At 51.8% G+C, this 16,032-nt stretch overlaps 1 protein-coding gene across 10 annotated transcripts in view; it reads left to right on the forward strand.

Annotated features, from left to right (window-relative positions):
• Window positions 1–16,032, forward strand: part of PTPRS (protein tyrosine phosphatase receptor type S) — a 131,381-nt gene that overhangs the window by 39,707 nt on the left and 75,642 nt on the right. For all 10 annotated transcript variants that reach the window (XM_085211579.1, XM_085211585.1, XM_085211581.1 and 7 more), the window contains exon 2: window positions 2,748–2,911. In XM_085211579.1, the coding sequence (XP_085067705.1) occupies window positions 2,824–2,911 (88 nt within the window). In that variant the 5' untranslated portion in view covers window positions 2,748–2,823. The remainder of the gene's footprint in view (window positions 1–2,747; window positions 2,912–16,032) is intronic.

Consider the following 16,032-nt stretch of genomic DNA (forward strand, 5'->3'; position numbering starts at 1 on the left):
AGGCCATGGCTTCACTTAATTGCATTCTTTAGCAGGGATTGAGGTCTGTTAGGTGACTTGCTCCTGTTGTGGGAGGTCCTGTGCCAGAGAATTCTGTGCAAGGCTGCAATTCATGGGCAGGAATGGGCAGGAGAATGCTGCTGTGCTTCGTTGTGCGGAGCGCTGACTGGCCGGGGCAGCAGTCCGACCTGCAGACAGCGCAGATGAGCTGAGCTGAGCACAGGCCGAGGAGGGGAGAGGATGGTTCATGAAACCGTGGTGATGTGAGCATTCATCAAAGTAATTCCTGCTCAAATTCAGCCCCGCCTGGAGGGCAGCAGAGGCCTGTTGCATGGCGGCTGCGTTTCCAAACATTGCGTGTTCTGTGTGGTAGGGGAATCGTGCAGTGGATGAGTCTGTTTTCATCCTCCCTGTTGTCCCTATTTGTGCTGCAAAGAAAGCAGGAGCGTTCCAGCCCCTGAATCGCTGCAGGGCAGCTGGGTGGACACTCATCCCGCTGTCCCGAAAATCCCGCGGCTGAGGGGACAGCCGGTGCTGTACCTGCTCTGAAGGATGAGTTGCTGGATTGAGGTTGACGTGTCCTAATATCTCTGCCAGCACTTTCTGTCTCCATCAAGGGCTCGGAAAGCACATTAGCACCGGAGCGGAAGTGTCACCCTCTGGCATCTCTTCCTCTAATCTTGGAGCTGTTGCCATATCCCTTTAACCAGACCTTTTCTATCGGAGCCCATTATGTGGCATGAAGAGCCATGCAGAATGCAGGAAGGGGAGCTGCTGGGCTCAAGGAACGTCTGCATGATGTGCTGGCGTTCAGCTCCGGCGCTGGGGGCTTGGGGCACCCTGCTTGGGGCAGTGCAGCACTGCGTCTGCTCCGAGCTGTGAGCATCACTGATGTCATGTGCAGAGAGTCAACAGGGTCAGGGAGATGTTTGGTGGCATGTGCTGGGATGCAGTGGGCAGGGACGGATGGGCTGGGCTTGGTAAAAACCACAATTTCTGCAGTGCTGACTGGGCTGGCCTCTTTTTGAAATAGAGAGAACTCTGAGGGCTGGGAGGAGGCGTGCGCTCCCATTGCTGCCCTCTGCAGCCTCGCTGATGGGAGCTGGGAGCTGTGTGACTGAGCAGGGAGCAGGGAGAGCCAACAGGCAGACAGCAGTTTGCTCTGGTTGTTGTGCTGGCACTGATACTGCATCCCCAATTTAATTAGCAGTTGCTGTCACACCTATTTGTAATGTCCCTGGTCTGTGCTTTCCTCTGACAGCCACAAAAGGAACCCCAGCACGTCATTCTGCACTCTGGGATCCTGTGAACCCCCTTTAATTCTGGCTGCAGCCTCTGCTTGTTTCTCAGATCACTTCTGAAACAAAAATGTGAAGAGGTTCCCAATGGTCTAATCCAGATTTTTTCTATTTTGTAGAGTATGAGTGTTTCTGCTGTTTTCACAAGGCAGCACTGAAGCACGATGGCTCCAGACTAGCACAGAGTGCACAGCAGAGGCTCTGTAATCCTCAAAGAACAAACCCAAAGCTGCTCTCTGCAAAGCTGCTCTTTAGGGCTGGGTACATATGGGGACTTCTTGTTTATCCTCACTTTTATTTTAGTTCTTTACACTTCAGCCTTAGAGAGTTAAAGGGACCAAAAAAGATTAAAATGCCCCTTCATGCTGCCTGTCTTGATGGTTTCATCTGCACCAAAAAGCTTCAGCAGCCTTGCTGTCCCCTTAGTCCTTTCAAGGCATTTTATCACTGTACAATCTCTCCTACCTGGCTTTCCTCCAAAAGGTGACAAACCCTGGGTTTGATTTTTAATTGGGGTAATGGAGAGCCAGAAGGGTTTGGTACAGATGTGGGAGCGCGGCCCATCGCTGAGCTCTGCAGTGGCTGCAGAGCGGCTGCAGAGCACCGGGAGGCTGTGGCTGCAGCTTTCGTTGGTTCTCACCTCATATTTTCAGACCTTCTGGGGCAAAGCACGAAGGGTTGGCAGACCGGACAGGGAGCATCACTAAGGGCCGAATCCTTAATGCCATTCCAGCTTTGTGAAGGGATCAGGATAAGGTAGAAGCTGTCTCCATGGCAGTGAGCCTTCCGTGTGAGCCACCGTGCCAGAGCTGCCGCAGCCAGGCTGCATCCCGTCCAGAATTGGGCAGCACCAAATCTCCCGTGTGTGTTCAGAGACCGTTTGCTTCTGTGCCTTTTCCCCCATCAGCATCAGTGGGACCCCCGGCTCCAGACTGTGTCGCTGCTCTGTGTGCTGCTGGAGGAGTGAGGCACGGAGCGGGGCTGCGGCTCAGCTGGGAGCCCCACAGAGCCCCGGCACGCGCCCAGCCTGCACAAAACCTTCTCAGGGGAGACCTCATCGCTCCCTACAGCTCCTGAAAGGAGGTTGTGGGGCCAGGTTGGGTGTTAGGAAGAATTTCTTCTCCCAAAGAGTGTAATGCACTACACAGCTGCCCATGGAGATGTGGCACTGAGGGATGTGGTCGGGGGGCATGGGGAGTGGGTTGGGGACCAGAGGGGTCTTTTCCAACCTGAATGATTCTATGAAATTGGCCGTTGTCTCTGAGGCGGGTAGACCAGAGCAGGCCATGCCTGCGCAGCGATGGTGATGGTGCTTCCCGCGAGGCCTGGCCTCCTTGCAGGCCCCTCAGCCTCCCTGTGCTCCTCCCTGCTCCTCCCTGCTCCTCCCTGCTCCTCCCTGCTCCTCTCCCTGCTCCTCTCCCTGAGCGCTCTCCTCTTCTTCCCCTGCAGGTGCTGACGCCGCTGGGCGGGCGCTGTGAGTGCTGTGAGCGGAGCTGTGGGCGGGGGCTGAAGGCCGACACGGAGGATGAGGATCCTTCCCAGCCCTGGGATGCCTGCGCTGCTCTCCTTCGTGAGCCTCCTCTCCGTGCTGCTGATCGGTTGCGTAGCTGAAAGTAAGTGGTCTGCCATGACCTCACCCCTTTCCTTCACCCATGGTTCACCTCCCATGGTGGATGGCAGCAGAGCTGGTTGTAGGGCTTGGAGCCAGCAAACATCGCCCCAACATTTCAGCATTGTGGAACTGCTTAGGACTTGACAATCTCTGCGAATTTTCCAGCGTCTTTAGCTTTGCACTGGTGCTTCCTTGTTGTTCCTGAGACCTCCTAGGGCAGCCAGGCCCTGGCACCTGCTTTGAGTCTGGGGCAGATCCTGGGACTGCCCAACAGCCAGGGAGAAGGGGAGGGAACGGCCTGCAGCTCTGTCTGGAGCCTTCCTCCAACCCCATCCCCACCCAGTGCACCCCATGGTCCTCCCTGCCTCTTCCCTTCCAGGCATCCTTCGGACACCAGTGACCGTTGTCACATTACTTGCCAGGGCTGGATTCAAAAATGCATCCATAGAAAGAGCATTACGTTTCTCCTCCCGAGTGAACCAGTTCCCTTCTAACACAGTTTTTAGCTTTGCTGCCTTCCAATTCTTACTTGATAAAATGAAAAGGGGAAGAAAAAAAAAAGAAAATCTTCAGCAACTTGAATGTAATGTCGACATGAAGGCTGATCGCTCAGGATCAGTGGGGAATAGACTCTTCCAAGCTGATTGAATTATGACTTTTTTTTCTTCCCCAGCAAAGCTGCTTGAAGCTGGTGAGAGGGCTGCTCTGGTCAGCAGAGCCCTTGACAGCTTTTAACGTAATCACTTGGTTATCAGGGTTTATTAAGACGGCACGGTCACTGGGGATTGAGTGGGATCCTCGACCTTTTGTCGCTGGAAAATTTTGGTGAGCAGTGCTTTCTCTCCTCCTTGCAGTAGGCGAGCGGGGATTAGTGCTTGCCATTACTTTAGTCAGGAATTTTGTTTGGAGAGAAATGTACATGTACAAAAAGATAATATTTCCTTTTGTTCTGATCGTTTTATATGCCTGGGAGGTGAGCCAGACTCAGGTAAGTTTGATATGAGGCCACTTTGCTGGTGTGTAGCTTTGCGTCGTTCTGCACCTGAGACAGCACTGCTGCTGTTAATCTGTCCACAAGACTTTATCTGGAGCTGCCTGCCCTCAGCACCGGGAGCAGCACGTGGGGCAGTGGGGATCCTGCTGAGAGTGGCAGCATTTGTCCCAGCTGTGTTCAGGTCCTTTGTGAACACTCCATGTTAGGGCTGCGGGGTCCCAGTCCCACTGCTGTTTGCTGTGACATTCCTGGGCAAATGGCTTTGTCCTTTGTTTTCAAAGCAAGCAATGCAGCTATGTGGGCGCAGATGGAGAGTTCATGTGTGTGCAAGTGCCTCTTGATATGAGCACAGCCCTGATTCATCTGTTGTGCTGTCTAAACCCCTGTGAGAACTGAGCATTTCCTTCCTAAATGTGCTCCAAGCCCTGTGTTCCCAGTGCTGGAAGTGGGCACTCTGCAGAGTCAGGGCTTCTCCAAACCATTGCTGTGCGCCCTCAGAGTCTGGGTTTTCCCAGGGAGGAATGAACATCTTCTGCCCCGATCCTCTGCAGGGTGAGGTTTGCTGATGCCACATGGCTGCTGTGGGCATCTTTGGTGGAAAGCCCTCAGGAAGGGCTGATGCTGGTCCAGCACCAGTTGTGTGGCCCTGCTGCTTTCTGACACCTTGCTGCTAGCAGCCAGGCTTCTCTCTGTAGTTCTGCAGTGTCATTGGATTCTGAGCAATGATGTTTAGAGGGGCTGTTGAGTTCTGTGCCATGCTGGGCAGCAGCATCCCAGTTCGTCTGCCCTGCACCCTGCTGAGGGATATAAACAGCAAACAGCTTTGTCTGTCACAACTGCGGAGACTGCATGAGGAGCTGTCACTGTTCTGACAATGGCCTCTCCCATCAGATGGCCCTGGGCTCTGTCACGCTGCCTCTTGCTTAATCCCTTGGCCAGCATCCATTCGGTTGCGCTTACCACGATGCTGACCCCATTTCCTGCTCCAGTTCATCCTGAGGGGCTGCTGGGGTCACACAGCCCCTGGGGCAGTGCTAGGAGGTGCCAGGCTGTGTTCCCACTGCAGTAAAAGTTCCCATTGCAAGTGGGAAGTCCCCAGTAGCTTGCAGCACCCCACAGCACCCTATAACTCTCTGTAGCTTCCTGCAGCACCCCACAGCATTCTACAACAACACCCCATAGCTCCCTATAGCACCCTTCAGCACCCTGCTGCAAAGCTGAGGGCTTGAACTTGCCTGCTCTTCAGCACAGCGTCGGAGAAGCTGTGGCCTCTGCAATCAAAGGGCCATTAAAATATTTCCCTTGCTTCCTGGGCTAATTGATCTCAGTCAGTGATTGAAACCTTTCTATGGCTGGAACGTTCTATTTAAAGGAAACTGCTATTTAAATTAAAAACCAAAGCACCACACTGCTTTTTGCATGCTGTTCTTACTTGAGAAGCTTCCATTGTTTCTCCCGTCCAGCCAAGGGCAGCCGTAGAGCTGGGAATTGTCGTCTCTGGGGGCCCTCCCTGGACGGAGCATGTCACCATTTTGTTACAGGTTCATCTGGCTGTGCATTGGAGGGCTTAGAGAAAACCAAACAGCCGAGCTCAGGCTGTGGGTCCAGGCTCAGACACACACAGAACTGTGGGCAGTTCCCGGCTCAGACATACACAGACCCAGAGTGTCTCTGTCCCAGCCACGCACCCTGCCTGATCCTCAGATCTCTGCAGTGAGCAGTGAGCACCGCACAGCATCACTTGGTGTGGAGGCAGAGCCAGCCCAGCCTCGCTGGCTGCAGCAGGACAGGCTGCTCCCCTGCTTCGGCCGGGAGGCAGTCAGGTACCCCCGTGCCACCCGCAGGAACGATTGCTCCCTGTAAGTGCTCCTCCATGGCAGATAAAAAGCCACTTACTGTATAGAAACGTGGTAATTTTTATAACTGAAATCAGCATGCTCGCTGTTTTCAAGTGGATTTTTCCCATTGATTAAAGCTTTGCGTTTTACAGTAGTGCTTTGCTAATTGGTACTTTGCATACACAGGGCTGGTGTGTGTGCTCTCCGCCCCAGCAAAGATTTAATAGCAGATGCGGCAGCAAATGTTACTTATTACTTAGGTTTCCTTCCTTTTATAAATCATGTTATAGAACACTTACTACCAAGCTAGTATTACCATAAATAATTAAAGCTAAATTGCAATTGACAAAATAAAAGAATAAAGCCTCTTTTATGGTGCATTCCCCTGACTTTCTTCCCTTTTAATTGCCCTTGTTCCATCGTTAATTTGGAGAGCACAGTAATTCACGCCGGGCGCGTGCGTGGGGGCTGCAGTGTGCAGCTGGCAGCAGATGGCAGCAGGGGCTGCTCTGCACGTGGGGCTGTAGTGGGGACAGAGAACACGAGGACAGAGAACACGAGGACAGAAAACACGTGCAGAGGGATGGAGAGGAGCCCACACGGCGCAGTTTGGGCTGTGCTGTGTGTTGGGAACAACAAGGAGAGGTGCAGAGCTGTGCTCAGTGTTCAGCTCCCCTTCCTCACAGGAGTGATTCCTTTCCTCTGTGTTGTCTCTCCTGGGTTCTGGAAGTCTTGGCTTTGTCTGTTGTTGTCCAGGACAGCAGCTGTTGATGTCAGATGGCTGTAAAAATCGAGGAGGTTCTGTCTTAGGGTTTGATGGACATGTTGAGATGACGACAGCAGGAAGATAATGTTCCTCTGCTTTGTGTGAGAGCTGCTCCGTCTCTGAGCGTAAGCCTGATGACGAAGCAGCAGTGCTGTCCGTGGAGATGGAAGGTGGCACGATGTGCTGAAGCTGAGCTGGCCCCACAAGCACTTGTGGCAGTGTTTGCGTTCGTGATGGTGTCACCCCAGTGTGGAGCTGGGCAGTTGCAGAATGGCCCTTTCACCTCAGTGGTGCAGGCGGGACTCTGAGCACTGTTCCTGCAGAAGAGGGCTCTGAGTTGTGCCCTCCTGGGTGCACTGACCCCACTTCCCTCTCCTGGCCCCACTTGCTGCTTCTGTTCCTGTGTAGGTGAGGGGACTCCTTGTGTCCTTTACTTTGCTGCCTTCTCCGTCTGCCAGCTGTGATCCAGCCTGTGGTTGCTCAGGGTTCTGGACTAGTTGTCATCCCACTCAAGGACACTGAATTGAGCTTCTGTGTCACCTTGTTTAAGTGCCTGATTAAATTAAACCTTGCCTGCCTGGATCGAATGATGTCATTTTTATTCCTTTTTTTTTTTTTTTTTTAGGTAAGTTTTCGTTCCTACAGTCCAGGAGAGGAAATAAATCATCTTTTGAAAGAGCTTCCTTGGGGGCAGGGGGATGTCACCTCCTGGGTCCCAGCTGTGCCCCACTCTGCAGACACTGATTACATTAATCTCAGCCGAGGTGCACCTGGGAACACAGCAGCCAACGCTGCTTGGGATGCAGCCATGGGTGCCTCCTGGTGAAGGATTTTTCCCTGCTAGAGGTTCTTGCTGCTCAGCTTCATTGGATGGCTCAGGAAGGGGAAAAGAGCATCTGTTTGTTGTGTGAAAGTCTCATCTGCATGGTGTTTGTGATGGAGGAAATGTCTGTCTTCACCATACCAGTGTGCCAAAGCCAGGGCTTTTCATCTGCACCAGACCTCACCAGGAAGGTAGTGCCTGTTTCTCTCTGACCTTGCCCTCGGGGTGCTTTTCACCCAGGCAGTTCTCACACGTGCTGCCAGGAAGGATGGCAGCTTTGCTGTCTCACTGGGTCACATCGGCTGTTTGGAGAGGTCTGTGTGCTCATGTCTGTTCAAGACCAACTACATGCGAGTCTTCTGGGTCACTGAAGGGAATCTGTGAGGGTATTCCCAGCTTTTTGTGGCCTGGCAAGCTCAGTATTATTCTTAGAAGGCAAAGCAGAGCGCTTTTCAAGGACACCCAACGAGAGGAATGTCATTCTTTGGTGTGCGTGGGATGGAATCTGGGCTCAAACTGGCCTGCAAGACAGTCTCCATAGAACAGCTTTATTTATTTCATGCCACTCCCCCCCCTCCAGTCAAAGATGTTCTCTTCCAGCATAATTGGTCCCAGTGCCCACCATAGGCAGCTACGGAGCTCCTGCAGTGCAGCTGCCTTGAATTCTGGAGGATGTTAAAGTTCATGAAAGCAGTGAGGTTTTATGCCGTCTGCTGCACATGGAGGAGCTGAAGCGGTCAGGAGCGTCCTGTCTGTGGCTGCACCTCCTCAACCCTCCTTCCCTCTTTTTGCATGTCTGCGTATTCTTAAGCAGGGACTTCCATTGCCGTGGTTTTGTCCGGTGTCCTCAGCTTTGGGGTTGGTTTGTGGTTCAGCAGTGCTGAATGGTTGCAGAACCACCGCCTGCCCCATCCGAGGGCACAGCAGAGTGGAGCGGCTGGGGAGGAGATCTCTGCTAACCCAGGCTGCAGGTTGCTGGGAAAGAGCATTATCAATATATGCTGGACACCTACTGCTAAGACTCTGGAAGGTGATAGCTCAGTGATTTAAGCAGTTGACATGAAGGAATATGGACTGACCTCCTTGTTTTCATAGAGCCGTTGTGCAGAGGATTTTCAGCATGTCCCTTCACACAAAGCATTGCACGTTCTTACAAGCTGGGTTTAAACCAACGCCACGCTTGTTTCATCTGGAATGCATAAAATAATTTCTGTTTCCTTTTGAGGCCGAGAGGAAAAGTAATGCTTTAAAAAAGAAATAAATAAATAGGAGCTGCAACTGGTTCGGCATTCCACAAAGTTTCTCCGAAGTCCTCCAAAGCCTTAATTGAGTCAGGAGCATAAAATTGAGAAGGAGAGAGAGAGAGAGAGCGCGTGGAGTGGCGCGAGCAATTTGAATAATTTATTGGCCTTTGAAGTTGCAAGGGAAATTTCAGCTGCCTTGGGGAGTAATTTCTCCCCATCCTGAAAGGGTTTCTCCTTATTTTAAACTCATTCAGAGGATGGTAGTTTTGCATTTTCTGCATAATTAATGAGCATAACTCCCCTCCACACGCACAACCTCTGAAGAGTGTCGGGGTGATGAAACTTGGTGGTTTTTTTAATTAATAAAGTCAAATTAGTTTGACTGCGTCCTCTTCCTCCCTCACCTCTGACAGAATTTGTGGATTTATTCATAAATTAGGCGGGGTATCCTTTGGAATCCTTACCCCTGCTTTGGTTTTGTGCAGTGAGTTTCTAAAAGGCCCGGTGTGGGATTTTCCCATCCTGCTGTTGGAGATCCCTCTCACATCTCCATCCTTCCGCGCTGCTTTTCCTGCCTGCAGGGGTGCAACCTGCTTGGTTTTGAGAGCTTTCTGTGTGCTTCCTTCGTGATGAAGACTGTGATGCTCCTCTTTCTGTGGGTGAGCTGCTAACCGTGGGTAATTTCCAATCACTGCCACGTGAGGGACGACCTTCCCCTGGGCAGAAGAGGCATTTTCTGCCCTGGTGCCACTCCTTGCATCTCTTGGCAGGAATCAAATGTGAACAGAGGGGTGTCCTGCTGAAAACAAGCTCCCCTTCCTCAATCACTGTCATTGACAGAAGACTTTGATGGTTCCTTGTTGCAGCCTTTCCAGGTTTCCGTCTCTCTCTTTCCTGTTTTTCTGGCTGACTTGTTCCTGAATCCATAAGCTCCATGCTGTTGTTGGTTCTCAGCACTGTTGTTGGAGTCTCCCTTTTTTCTTCCCGTGTGTTGATGTGTACAAATCTGAAGGGTGAATTTTGTGGTTGAAACAGAAATTGTAATAACTCATGGTAGGAGCCAAAGTTTGTGATTCTTACATGTTTCAGCCATTAGTCATGGCTTCATTGGGTTTTGTTTTCAGAATCTCCCATTCTTGAGCTCCCTTCACATCCCAGTCTCAATACTGATAAGCAATTCAAGCTCACAGTGTGCTGTTAAGATGTGGAATAAGGTGTTTCAAGCTGGTGTGCCCGTAATTTCCTTTTGTTTCTTAGAAAATTTGGGCTGAAGTCTGTTACCAGAGGCTAGGCTGGATGGGAATGAGATAACAAGCTTTTGAAAACATCCCAAATCCTGTGCTCTAGGAATTGTGCCTTGTCCTTTTCCTGCAGGTGAGGAGACTTTCCCTCTTGCCTGAAAGAAGGAAACACTGCTTAAATTTCTGGGAAGTACATGCTTCAAAATATTGCCAAAACAACAGCTAATATGTTGGAACTATAAACTGTTTATGGAAAGGAAATGGAAGCAGATAGCTTTTATTTACACAAGGAAAAGAGTTTTATCAGACAGTGTTGTATTTATCTGGTGTGCCTTCATCCCCCGGTGCTTGTATTAGCCAGCAGATCATGGTGGGCATCATTATTCAGCCCTTCTGGGCAAGCTGTGCAAGGCCAGGGGCCTCTCCTTGTGTTTATGTTTTGCAAAAGTCTTTGTCATATCACTAAATCAGGGATCAGAATTGACCTCTCTGCTCATATCCTTGGGGCTTCTGGCACTGCACTTCCCCTGAGAGGCCATGAGATGCAGCAGCTTGCAGCAGCGTGTTTTCCCCATTGCTGCTGATTTTGCTGTCACTTTTCAGCAGATCAGGACCTCTGCTGGGCTAAATTAAGCTGGCACAATCCCCAGGGACTTGGGATCCTTGTGTATTTAGCTTTCTCTTCTTTCAGGCATGTGCCATGGGAGGTGGTTTGTCGTGTTCTGGTATCCCCCATAGTCTCCGGCTCTTCTGGTAATTCAAGCGGAGCAGCGGAAGTTGTGTGACAGCCAAGGCCTTCCTGGCTGCCTCCTGGAGGTGAGGGTGAGTCGAGCTTCTCCGAGATGCCGATGCCAGTGACACAGCTGGAGAAGCTGTCCTAGCAGCATTGCTGGCCAAGGGAGAGCTCTCCACCTTGAGCTTCTGATTGCAGACAGTCTGGGATTGCTGTCATGATGTTGATGGACAAGGGGCCCTCATTAAGTTGCCAGGATAGCTTCTTGGGTTTCTTGTTCTGCTCTGGGTTATTATGCCTTGTTATAGGACCTGTGGACAAATATGGGATGTGATGTTGTTACAGTTGATTGAAAGCACTCGCATACCTCCAGGGCCCAGGCCTGCCACGCTGCTGAGGCTGCACGTGTCCCTGTGCTTGCTGGTCCCTCAGCAGTGATCCCAGGGCTGCCATCCGCTATGACAGCACTGCATGTCTGCTCCAGCTCTTGCTGATTGAAAGAAGCTTCCCTCTTCTTGGCATCGCATTGTAGTGCCAGTGGGTGAGTAAGAGTCTTGGATAGAGATGCTACAAAGATCCATCTGCACTGCCACCCACTTGCTCCTTTGGCCCTCCCAGGGAGGGAGAGTGAAGCAGCTCTGTGCTGAGTGCAGGCAGGAAGCAGGTAGAGAATCCTTTCCATGCACGTGGATGCAGTGTGAGGAAGTCTTTCTGAAATGGGGTGACTTGGAACTAGCTGCTGTTCCTAGGTGATAAGGCACAGTCCCGTTCCTGAAAACTAGCATTTTAAATAGACCAGAAGGAAGGATTCTGCCTTCCCTCTAGCCAGCAGGATAATGTGTTTTTTCTCACCTTGGGTGTCAGAACTAGGAATAGATTTTGGTAGCCTCCGACTCATCCTGCCTCCTCTGCTGCAGGCTTGTACCTCCTCTTCTGAAAGGTCTGTATCTGAATGCATTGCAAATAGGAGCCTGGAGGCCGTATGGATGTACCAATCCTCCAAAATGGTAAGGCTTCTGGCAAGAGCAGCTCGGCATGGTTGAGCTGTGAGGGTCTGCAGCCTCATCCTGGATGCAGGGAGAGGAGGGAGCTGGCAGCGTGGGCAGGAGTGGAGAGGAGGGCACTGGGTGTTGGCCAGCCCATGTAGTTGTGTATGAAATGAGTTCTTGCTTTTTTTCACCTATTTTCTGCTTGTCTTAAATCCCGTCCAGAGTTCCATCCTTCACTGCTGTCCTCCTTGCTCTGTGGGCATACAGGGTAGGGGAAGGGGAAACTTTTCAAGTGACGTTCACACTTTTCTGGCATAGGGAAAGCTGCATTGCGTGCAGCCCAGACTTTCTGAGTCAGGGAAGGACTTTGATGGATCAGCACCAGGGGAGCAGCAAGGTGGAAGTATTTCACTTCTAAAAAAACATCCTCTATCTTTTTTTACCCTCCATTCCCCAACCTTGCCAGTCCCATCTCCCTGAAGGGAGCCAGGAGCTGCTGACAGTAAGAGGAAGTCTCTGTCTGAAGCCTATAATTATCCTGTCTGCCTTCCCAGAAAAGGCCAGTTGGGGAGCGAGCATGCTTCTGTGTCATGGACCGGCCCCGCATTCTGCTGCCTTCCCAATTACTGCTTAATGGACTTTTTATGATGATAAGGCGACTGGGTTGGGGAGAAGTTATTGACGGGGAAATGGAATATAATTCACTCCCTGTTTGTTTGTTCTGTCAGAAAACCCTAATTTTAATTTTATTTCTGAGGCACTGAGAAATGGCCCTGAGGGAAGAAAGAAAAAAGCAGCAGAACCTATCAGTAAAAACCTCAGGCTTCAAGGGGACCGGAGTCTCTGGAGTCTGTGCAGGACCTCTCCAGGACCTGCATTCAGTCTCCCTCAGTCTCCCCATAGAGACCCTCGCCACGGCCTGCACCTGTCCTGCTCCCATTTGCAGCTCTCGCTCTTCTCGTGATGACAGATGCAAATCCTGGAGCCATCTTTCTCTTCCCTGCCCCTCTCACAAGCTCCCCCGCGCTCTGATGCCGTTGCTGTGAAATGTGTACCCATTCCAAACATCGCATTCTTGCTCCCCACTCTCCATCTGTCTGAAACTTGGCTGCTCTCTCCTGTTTTCATCTGCTCCGTGGTTTGTCTCCTCTGTCTAATCCTCACTTCCTTGCTTTGAGCACCTCCCTTCTCTCCATATTGCGCCATTCCTTTTGCATTCTCCCCGTTGATCTCTTCTCTCCTTTCCCCCACAAACGTGTCTGTGGCTTTGCTGTTCTCCCTCCTGCTCCCCTCGTTTGCTCCATCATAGTGACAAAGCCGTTCCTCTGCTCCTCAGTCCCCCCCGGGCTGTCCGCAGCTGCTCGGCGCTCCCGCCTCGATCCCTGGAGCGCAGGGCATGCATCTGCTGCATGCAGGCCGACCGCAGCAGCTCGCGTGTGTCAACATTTCCTAAAGCGGCGAGCAGCCGCTCGGTGCTGGGCTGTGCCCACATCGCATGTGGCCCGAGAGGTTGTTAGAGGGGGAGATGAAAGCGGTGCCGTCCGGCGCTGCGGTTGGGGCAGCTCCTTGTCCTCCTCCTCGGATTGTGAGCCTGTCAGCAATTCTGTGGAATGGAGATGGAGTTTCACTAGATCAGCAGAAAGTTTCAGCCCCAAAACCAGAGGAGAGGTGGGGGGAGAAGAGGGCTTAACTCTTTGCGTGCCAGAGAGCCCCGTGGAGTTCCTTCTGAGAACCAGAGGCTGGTTTGGCTACTCTGGAAGTCAGAAGGATGAGATGTCCTCCTGCCAGCTGACGTGACCTGGTTGTTTGGAGATTGCAAAGCTTTTGTCTGGCTTTTGCTTCTTATCTTATCCCACCAAGAAATGCATGTGGGAGAAGGTCTCCAGGTTCTGTTGCAAGTGAATTTTCCTGGCTATTTTGTTTGTGTTATGGTATATAGAGGCTATAGCTGTGTGCAAGCCCATCTATGGTGTTGAGTGCTGAGCAGATCTGTGCTGAGACCCTCCTTCACTCCACATTGCTCACAGTGTCCGGACGCAGGCAGGCAGGTGTGAGGAATGAGGGCTGTCACTGCACGGCGGGTGGCAGATGGAGGTGAAGAGGGGTGGGAGCCCAAGGTCAGATTAATGTGTCAGAGCAAGAGATCTGGATCCCGATTGTGGGAATCATCTGGAGCCTGGGAGAGCAGGTCGGGGTGTGCTAACGCTAACAGCTAAATGACATTGACTATAAGGGGCCTAATGGCCTCATCTTTTACCCTTGTAAAAGGCAGAAGTACAGGTGTTTGTGTGTGTGTATAATGTTGTATATGTACGTGCACAAAGAAGTGGTGTTTTCTGTTCTGTTGAGTATTACTGAGCTAGGGTAAAGGATGACACTGCCTAATGTGCCCCAGATCCTTTGGTGCAGGCATGCTCTCACAGTGGGCAGCTCGGCACCACCTTGTTGCAGATTGACTGGGAATGGTGGGCAGAACGGCACGGCCTTGTGCATGGCGGAGGGCTGTGGGAAGCCAGCTAGCAAAAAGAAAATCGCCTACTGGCTTTGCTTTTGCTTTTGCCTTCTTTCCTTGGCAGTCTTGGGTACAGCCTTGGGTCATTGGGACTGGTGTGTGGGCGCCCACCAGTGCTGGACCAGGGGCACTGAAAATGGAAGCAAAACCTTTTAAAATATGTGTTTCGTAACTGACTTTCTTTTGTCTCCATGGATTGCTGCTGCTGTGGGCGAGGGACCCTTTCAGCCAGGCTCCTGCTGTTCTGTGTGCTGGGGCCAGACAAAAGAATGAGTGGTTTGTCTTTATTTGCCATCCGATGTCGAGGTGCTTTCCCAGAAGCAGTGTGGGGGGCTGTGGCAGTGGGGTGATGAGCACTGAGGTGAGTTTTGCTGTCTCACATCAGCCCCAGATTCCCTAAGCCAGCACCAGGGCCATTTGAGCTCGGGCTGGTTGGGAGGGTGTTTGAGTATTGATCTGGAAAGCTGACGTGAAGTGCTTTGAGAATCAATTTTGTCACAGAAAAAACCAAGGAAGTCAGTGTTTCCCCACTGTGCCCTGTCTCCTGCTGTCCTGCTTTTGGGGCTGACTGAGGGCTGGCCTTCCTGCAGGGCTGGTGGTGGCCATGCTGGTTTTACACAGCCCTCTCTGCTGCCAGTGCTTTGTTCATTAGCCAAGCTGGTGTGAGTTCTCCCTTCAGCCCTCCAGGCAGTGTCTCCCAGTTGGAGTGTTCTGGAGGACCATGGAGAAAGCTGCTCTTACCCCATGGTGTAGTCCTTGGGGCTAAAGGCATCCCCAGCCTCCTGGTCGCTCATAGCCCAGCAACGGGAGGAGCAGCCAGGCCTGCCTGGAGGCCAGCAGGGAGAAGGGTCAGCAGGTTCAGACTGCACCGTTTTTTCTCCCCTTCAGTAGTTGGCTCAGTTATGTTCAACCTCTTTGTGCTTCTGCCTCTCTCCCAGTGCTCAGAGCACCTCCAGGTTCCCATTCCCTTTCTCTGCCTTTGCCATCTTGGTGTTTCAGGTGCGCGTGTTGGCTGGACTGTCCCCCTCCTCATCCACCACCTGAAATTCACCATGGCAGCAGTTCCTGAGGGACATTTAGGTTTAAAGAGTGAGGTGTCCCCTCCTTGCTGTAGAGTTCCTCAGACTGTTTTGGCATCTGTGTATCATTAGCAGGAGATGTTTTCCTTTTGCATGACTGCATTTGAAGAACACCTTCTGCAGTGATGGAATGAAGGAATGAAGGAAGGAGAGGTGAGGCAGCAGATTCCTCTCCTGTGAGGAAAGCTGCCTTGGTGTGCGAGGTACATGGCTTGATGCTTTGCCACATTCCTCTGTGTGTGCTCCTCAGGGATGAGGACGAGACCCCAGCTTTATCATCTCATAGCTTCTCCTCAAACTCCGCGTGAGAATTCACGAAATTCCATTCCCAAATGTGCGTCATGTCCCTTCTGAGACCTGCTGTGTCTGCAGGGCTGCGCTTTGGAAGGCAAAGCCAACAGGAGGTCATCTGCATAGGGGTGGCCATAAGGGTGAGCTGATGGTCTCATCAGCTGTCTGCATGGCAGTGCCTCTGGCAGCGCTCAGGGATGCAGGGACACCCTTTCCTGCTTTTGGAGGCTCTCAGAGCTGCTTGCAGAGCAGAAGCAGGAATTCTAACTGCATGTTTCACTGCAGGCCGGACCTGGAATGGCAGAGCTGTAGCAGTCCTACGCAGCACGTAGGAATCTGTTCCAGCTTTATATCATCACCACCTTGCCTGTGGTAGCACTGGCTTTCTCTTTTCCAGGGAGGAGAGGGCTGTTCTGCGGTTGGCGTGGGCTGCAGTGACAAGTGGTGCAGTGACGAGGATGCATAGGTGGAGAGCACAGTGGGTGATCTGCCAGGGGGAGAGGCGAGAATCAAAGTCTGGAGCTCAGAGACTTGGGCAGTTTTAAAAGCAATAACTTAGCTTTGATTTTCACTGATTTTCCAAGTGAGTAGCAAAATCGAACGGATGGTTTG

The sequence above is a fragment of the Meleagris gallopavo genome, chromosome 30 (genome assembly GCF_905368555.1).
Source record: "Meleagris gallopavo chromosome 30, MGAL_WU_HG_1.1, whole genome shotgun sequence".
In the NCBI taxonomy this organism is placed as follows: Eukaryota; Metazoa; Chordata; class Aves; order Galliformes; family Phasianidae; genus Meleagris; species Meleagris gallopavo.